General features: G+C 38.7%; 1 protein-coding gene across 1 annotated transcript; it reads right to left on the bottom strand.

Moving 5' to 3' along the window:
* Positions 1 to 5,824: 5,824 nt before the first annotated feature.
* On the bottom strand, positions 5,825 to 7,658 carry LOC140928937 (calcium-responsive transcription factor-like). Its single transcript, XM_073378742.1, has 3 exons — positions 7,203 to 7,658; positions 6,947 to 7,093; positions 5,825 to 6,303 (listed from the first exon to the last, which is right to left on the bottom strand). The coding sequence occupies exons 1-3, from the start codon at positions 7,263 to 7,265 to the stop codon at positions 5,950 to 5,952; spliced, it is 564 nt and encodes a 187-aa protein (XP_073234843.1). The 5' UTR covers positions 7,266 to 7,658; the 3' UTR covers positions 5,825 to 5,949.
* Positions 7,659 to 8,219: the final 561 nt, after the last annotated feature.

Here is an 8,219-nt window from a genome sequence, read left to right on the forward strand (position 1 = left end):
ATAGAATTGTTGAACAGAAACTCCGAAAATTCCGCTCGAACTATCCATGTACTCTGCCTATTTACTTTTCTTGTTACTAACTACAAAAATTCACTAAAAAACGTGCACGCTCTTGCAGTAAACACCCTTGCAAGAGCATGATTGAAGTTAAGTGCTCAGTTAAGTATTCATAGCTACAGCCTCGCCAAAAAACGCTGTAGTAAGACCTGAAGTAATTGTTCAATTCAGCATTTTTCTAATCAGATGGCAGTGAACATATTGTCTAATGCATGTGCTCCTATTTCGTTCGTATAATTTTTCAAACTTTTGAGTTTGTACTGCTCGTTAGTTTTTGACGTCATGGAATAAGTACAAAACGAGTATTAATCAGCTTCTTGCTTTGTTGTATATGTTATCGACCAGTCTGTTTATAAACCATTCCGAATACTGAAGATCCAGAGGCTTTCTGTTTGCATGGGTTTTCTTCAAAGCAACCCCCAGCTTACAATACAACAACATCCCATGCATGGAATTGTGAGGGAAAAAATCCCATTTTAGCTCATTTTCACAGTTCTCCATCATTTTAATTTATGCTCTTACCCTTTCCTGTTGTCTTCTTTCACATTTACTCTTCAAAATCGTGCCCAACATTTCTCTGTCTCGTTCTGCAGGGGTATAATAAAGCGCTGATTTGCAAAGGATCACTTCCTCTTCCTTGCGCTTAAGCGCAATCTCACCCGAGCTGCAATGGGATGTTCTCACGGAAGTTACAATCGTTGGTCACGGACATTTCTTGGAATTTTTGGCGGTTAATCAGAGGTCAAGAGGTTGCCTGTCACTCAAACTTGTGGGTACGTTTTTGTTACGAAACTATCGGGCCTTTTTTATACGAAAAAAATTAAACAGCGCTATTAATATTTCTAGGTCATCCCCACAACATCTTTCGTTTCCCATTGCCTTCCCTTCCTTCAAGGTAGTAATTACAAAAAAAATGTTGCATATAACCAGGGAGCCTGAATCCAAGAAAAAGCTGTAAAGTATACTAACAAGGAATAATAAGGACCAGATACAGTGACACGCGCTTACGCTCGATGAAGTTTTCCTTTTCTGATCCCATCCTATATCTACAATAGAAAATGTTTCGAAATGTTTTGGGATGTTCTCGATCTAGGGTTTGTTGTACGGTTAAGAAATTCACTTGCAGAGTAACGACTTCACGGCGGATGAAATTTGCTGGAGCCCATTATGCAGGGGCACTCAACGACAGTTTCCTCCTAAACGCTTTAAAACTATTCAGAGTACTTTTAGATCTCTAGAAATGTATTTTAAGTGGCCCTAAAAAATTTATATCTGTTCGGTCACCTTAGGGCAACTTGAGTCTTTTCGAAATTACAAGGGCTTCAGTATTATTTTCCCGAAAATTTTAGCTGTTACGAAAGTGATAGTTTTTCTGATTCCTCTCTGCAGCGCATTTTCGATTCCGAAAATGTTAGGTTTCCTTTCTCTACAAAAAATGGACTAACATGGGGAATGAAATGGGAAAAATTAAACTTCAGAAAATCATAGGGAATTTATTAATTAAGCTTCGAAAATTGTACATGAATGGAACAGTCATCTAGAAATTTTAGCTTTCCTCAAGCTATAAGAAGATTCTAGGCAATTTTTGCTTCCCCGAGCAGATATTTCACAGAAAACAGTCGTTGGGTGCCCCTGATTATGGCGGGGGTGGGGGGCTGCAACTATAGACGTTTCGAATGTGCGTGTGGTTGTATGAAACTAAATTTCCTCCTCTTAAGTGTAAACTGTATAGAAAAAAATTTCGAGATAGGTTCTGTTTTCATGGGTAAGGGATATGTGCATGCCTCCCATAGTTGTTACGCTATTTACACAAGTCGCAACCGGGTAGCGAAGTGGAAGCCCTCGGAAGGAGGGCGAACCGCTCAGAAACCCTTGTACATTAAAGAAATCATATCCTATATTCGTAGGTTTTTAACAAACGAAAGATACAGCTGGGAAGCCTTGAAGCTCGTAAAGGTCAGAAAGCGATTTGCAATGTGTACTGAATTATGTGTTTTTTATAGCATTTTTACAGTTGACAGAGCTACACGAACTTTTGCCAGATTAACAGCTTATTTCTTAGAAAAAAATTATACTTAGAAAGGAAGCCTTTGTCAGTCGTAAACAGACTCTGATACCGTATTTGTATCGTTAGTTATCGTTCAAATCGGAGGCAGGCAAAAACAAAACATGGCAGAGATTGATCGGGTGAGTTCAATAACTGGACTGATTTTAACGACAATTGTTTACACTCGGAAAACACTCTTAGTTTCCAGCTAGTTATAGTGTATAATCTACTTGTTCCGTTTGCACACATTTACTATGACTGATATTATAACGTTTGAGCTTGTAACATTTTACCTGACGTCAGTAAGTGTATATTATCAACCCGTCCGTACAATCTAACATGACATAACATCAGTCAGCGTCCTCAGAAATGACACTTTTAGCTAGCTTTTATAGTAGCTTTCTTATTCACTACGATGCATCCATCTCAGACGATTGCTTTCAAGTCTTGCTGACTTACTGAGGCTGGTGGATGACAGCGGGAGGACCAAGGAAAACTCCAGGCGAGACTTCTACAGGATTAGAATCCCGTTCAGCAGAATCAAGGCAGCCAAGATCTTGAACACACAATCCTGTTGCGACGAGAGCACCTAGCGCTATAGCTGTTATACCAGTTCCAAGGCAGAAAGGCCATGATTTAGTCGCACCTAGTCCTGTTAAGATCGCTCCATAAAACATTCCGGACAGCGATGCGGCAGAGACTTTCTGTTTGCATGGGTTTTCTTTATAGCAAACTTCAGCAAAGCAAAAACAGCTCATCATCTTAAGTAGAGTCTCCTCGTTTTCAGCCATTATTTTCTGCCTTTTCGCATGCGTATCAAGGAATGGCCCATTGTACCGAACTGAATTTGCCAATTAACGTTCAAACAATAGGCCCTTTGTTCCAGGTGACACCTGCCCAGACCAAGCCGAAGTTTGTTTGAATAATCGGAAACCTTCGTCGTGACAAACTTGCGAACCAGGTGGGTAGGGAGTGCTACACTGCGCTGTGAAGAAGGATGCTTCACTAGGGTACCGACGGGAGAAGTTAAACTTCGTACAAGTTTAGTCCGTGAGGAGCTGAGAGCAGTCTTTTACTTAATTTGTTTTTGCTTCAGGTTCTTAATCACACAACTATAAGCTTCGAGACAGTGAACTAAAATCTTAACCTTTTTACGTTTAAAAGCGAATAGTATTCGCTTGCCGAAATCATGCCCATCTTATACAATCTCTTGTCTTGGTCTGTCATGATAAAACAATACTGAAGTATTTCCTCTGTTTCAGTGTGTTTATAAAACGCACTCCTTCCCACGTATTAAGGGCGACGATGGTAATGCTTTGCTGATTATGTTTTTACCTCGACAAACTCATAAGATGTATATCAGATCCATAATCCTTTGACGTATTAGGTTCTTGGGCGTTCTTGAAAAAAGGAATTGGCTTGAAAACAAGTGAAATAACCAAACCTATTTCTAGAGACCAATCACGTGCTTTATTGTAATGTTTAAAACGGCCCTGTGTATAGGTCGTCACTTGTTTCCATCCGCCAAACTGACGTGACGTCATCTGATCTCCGGTGAACATCTTCGGTTTACGCGTCGGCTTCTTATCGTAAAAACAAATATGGCGGCCACTGTCTGGTCTAGACTGATATATGCTTGTCAGTATACCACTCAAACTAGCGAATGAAGTGAGATTATGTTTGCCAGGATTTACCTAACCGATCTACCTTGTGTTGTTTGGTTAAAAGGCAAATCTTAAGAGAAGGTAGGCCCGAGAAGGTATGATGCGAAAGCTACTATTGACATTTATAGTTTACGTTCAGAAAGTGGCAAGGAAAGACTTAAGCTTAAATTACTTTCTATCGAGCTCACTTCTAAAAGCATTCATATGGAGAGTATTCTATATAGAAAAAGATATTTCTGGTTTATCAGCTTAATTCTCAAGCGACGTCATTTTGGTGGATGGACAAGGTTCCATCTATCAAACTGACGTGACAAGTGTTGAAATTAACAAACCTCACTATCATTGTGTCGTTACAGAGTTTTCATTGAAATAGTCTATGGCATTACACGCCCAATTACTGCAGATTCTGTTAATTTTTCATTTATTTGGAGCTACATGTAATAACAAACTTACACTTTAAGTACTGACTGCATTTATTTCGCTATTAAGTTTAGTCAGGGGCACCCAACGACAATTTTTGGAAAATAATAAATATCTGTTCAGAAGACGATTTGAGATCTAGAATTTTCGGAACATTTGTTGTAAAAGTCCTTGCTTCCCTGCCTCTCCTAGGATTTTCTAACATCTAAAAAATGGTATAATTGCCAATTTTTAACTGATTTTTACGCTAAAAAGGTCATCTAGAATTTTCGGGAGCCTTTTTTCTGGCTGAAATTTTCGAAAAGGTAAGTTATAAGCGTTGACAGGCTAAACACGACTCATAAGCTCGTGATAATGTGAAACGTGACCTTGAGAGTCTGCTTGAACAGTGGTTCTCTTTCTTTTTGTCTCCCTCGCGAAGGTTACTAGCACTACACAGTGCATGACTTGTAGCATTCTAAACTTTGACTGAGTAAATCTTGTTTTTGCCGCACTAAGTCTTATGTTAAGAGGTCATGAAATAAGTTTGTTACATGCATACTGAGTAATCATTTCCTGTGGTTTATGCTTCAGTAGGTGTCCCTGATAGGATTTGATTTCACATGCAGTTGTAAAGTGTTTTATATCCTTTGACCTCTGTTTATTACGGCTGAATAAAGATTTTAGTTTTTTTGGATTTCTCCGAAATGACTGTGTCTGATTAACTACATGCATGCATGCAAGTTTCTTTGTCCGTGAATGTGATTATTTCCTGCCATATCAGTATGACTCTGGGCCTAGCTCGATAGTGTGGTTTGCAGGATTTTGAATTTCCACGGATAGTGCGATCTTCAGACTGTAGCTTAAACTAAGCTACACCAAGTTTGGAGAAATATATTGTGCGTCAGTCAAGATAATTCTCTTAGCGCTCACACAGTTCATTTAGTTTTTCTTAGCATAAGTGAGTCTTTGAACTGGAGTGCGATGTCTTGTTGTTCCTTCGTAGGTATTTACTTAAGTTTTTGCTTAACATTCGTCTATGCGACTGTTATGAATTCTTAAGCAAGACTGCAGTTTTGGAACTATAGCCTTCCTTGTCAGTTGCTACTATGCTAAAGTCTTAGGTACAGAAGATAAAGCACTATGATGGATATACTGATACCTCGTATGGCATCAACCTAAGCTTGACTTTAAGGTTTCGCCCTCTAGGAAGTATCCAGACTTGTAACTGAATACCTAAAGTCATAATTAATTTGGCCTGGTTTTCCAGTCACTAGGGAGGATCAAGGTTAACTTACAATTTTATAGAAATTGTTACTTATTCCTTCAAAATCTTGTTTGCCCACATGTACTTGAATACTTGAATGGCAAGCTGTAAAAATGATTTTCTTTGCACCCTGCTTGAATGTACAAGTCTTTATTTACATTTAGTTTCACACTTTGAGAATATTGGCCCAATGTTGATTCATCCGTACCTGTGAATGTGTTCTCAATTGCATGGATCTCTTCATGACAAAAGTCAGTCATGAAAAATTGGAGCTTCCAGCTGGCATTCCAATCATGGAAGATCCCTAGTGCTTCCTGTATGGAGGCTGTAGTTTCCCGTTGATTTATGAAAGACCCCACAACTATGTAATTTACATTTGTGTTTACCACTAGGAAAAATAGAGGGAGCTCATATCTCATTGTCTTGTAGGTTGCATTAAGCAGGGTGATCTCATTTCCGTAACAGATCATGAGTTGCTTTTGCCAGGCTGTTTGATGAGCAAACAAAAGATCATCTCACACACAATTTTGATCTGTTTCCTCATTGTTCATGCTTTCAGAAGCTGTTGATGAGGCTGATAGGGCACAGGGTCTAAAATAGAAAGAGCCTTGTGGGTTCTCCTGACACCAATTTTCAATTTTCTTTTCAAGGTTTTCCTGATCAGATTTGGACAGGATTTTTTTGACTGATGCCTGATACATGTGGTTCCTGATGTCCACATCTGTTGGATAATAGCGCCTGTTTGTTGATGCTGGTGGAGATTGCCCTGGAAGTAGTTCAGTTTTTACGAATTGCCTAAGATGTCTTAACATTTTGTCCACAGTTTTCACACCTTCGGCGATGTCGATGGGCTGCAGAATGCCACCAATCTGGCTGTTTGATACATGAGGAGAAAAATTAAAATGGAATTACATGTTTGACAGAAATATTTTGACAGCCATGCTGATAGTTGTAGGCACTGCTGGTACAATGTACACTTACATGTAATGAATGAAATGTCACTTCTGTCAACAACAACATTCAAAAAACAAATTATTTGGATAGAATAGCAACAAATCAGTTGAAATAATAATTCCTAGACAATTTTGTTTATTTTTTATCAGCTTCTATTTTAGTCCTAGACACTACTTGGACCTTTTTTCATGATCATTACTTCATTTACAGACCTAGGCTATGATTGTTAACACTACATAGCATGTAGCCACCCATACACCTGTTGTACTTTGTGACCTAGCCTTTGAGTGGAAGGTCTGACTTGACTTTCTTTCACATGCCTTCTTGCCTTTTCATAGGAAAGTAATACCTGTCCGAAACTATAATTACCATAATGATTTATACATGAAAAACTAGAAGGTTTATATGAAAATGACTCAACTCTTGTCCCACCCATTCAAAGTGTTTTTCCTTAAGCCTTCAACTATTACTCAAACAAAAAGAGCCAAAAACAAAAGTTAATATTATTGTTCTCAAGTTAAGGTAGTGTCCCAGTTCTTTCCATTGACATCAACAGACCTCTCCAGTGATGTGACCTTTGTGTTCATCCTCCTTTGGTAATTGGATATAAATTCTGCATTCCACTTGGGGTTTCTGTCCGCTGGTTATATCAGTCTTCAGCTTTTTGGACATGTCCCTTCTTAGTCTTTCTATGTCATCCCTGATCTAATAGAGTTAAAAGACAGTAATAAGTTATGAAATGAAGGGATGTATTTTACTGAGCGGAAGTATAATGTCAATTGGTATTATCACTATTGTGATGGTGGTTTTGTACCTTGTAATTGCAATACTTTATGACTTTTGATAAACAAATACTTGCAGGGCAGCCAAACTTCATTGTGTCTTGAGGTAGAAACCTCCTCCTTTTGAATGAGTGATCATCAACCTGTAGTTAGAAGATTAATATTATAGATTCCTTACAGTTTAGTGCTAAAAGCACCAAAAAGGCTGTGGCTGTGAAATAAAAATGCAGATATTTTTTAGTCATAACCAACATACCTTCTCTTCAGAATGTCTCGCTTTAAATGACTTTTTCCTGTCTGGTCCATGTTGGCAGTCAAATACCTTGGTGCCAGTTATACTGAATGGTACTCCATCAAATGGAATTTTGTCATCTTTGAAATAGACTTTTCTTTGCTTGGCAAAGGGATCTGTGTCATAGAAACAAGGAAAGTCTGTATTATGTTTATTAGGGCTGTACTCTAGCAGTCCTCAGAGGCCCCTGGTGACTTACTGTTGCTTTTCGGCAAGAAAGCAATCTTAGTTTTTTGCCCAAAATTACTATGCTGGGCAGCCAGAATGTCAAAGGGTTAGTGTTTTGGGCTCCCCAAATTTTTTTTCTTAGAGCATAGCCTTGTTTATTATAATTTTGAATGTAACCTGGTATGCAACCTACCCCACAGTCAAGCCAATGTATTACATGCCCCTTTGCAGATAGTACTCAGTCAACCATAGATTTAAAGATACCGTAAAATTCCGAAAATAAGCCCCTCCGTGTATAAACCCCTCCAAATATAAGCCCCCCAAACTGGTAACGCAAAAAACCCTCTGTAAAATCGCCCCTCCAAATATAAGCCCCCCGGGGGCTTTTACTTGGAAAATTGCCCTCAAATACAAAATAAAACAAAGCAAAAACGGTAATATACCTCCAACTATAAGGCTAGCCCAATCGATTTTGAAACGCAAATTTCCCTCCCGTATATAAGCGCCTCCGAATATAAGCCCCTCAAAAAGGGCTTTTCAAAAATATACGCCCCGGGCCTTATTTTCGGAATTTTACGGTATTTCATGT

Source organism: Porites lutea, chromosome 2 (genome assembly GCF_958299795.1).
Source record: "Porites lutea chromosome 2, jaPorLute2.1, whole genome shotgun sequence".
Lineage (NCBI taxonomy): Eukaryota > Metazoa > Cnidaria > Anthozoa > Scleractinia > Poritidae > Porites > Porites lutea.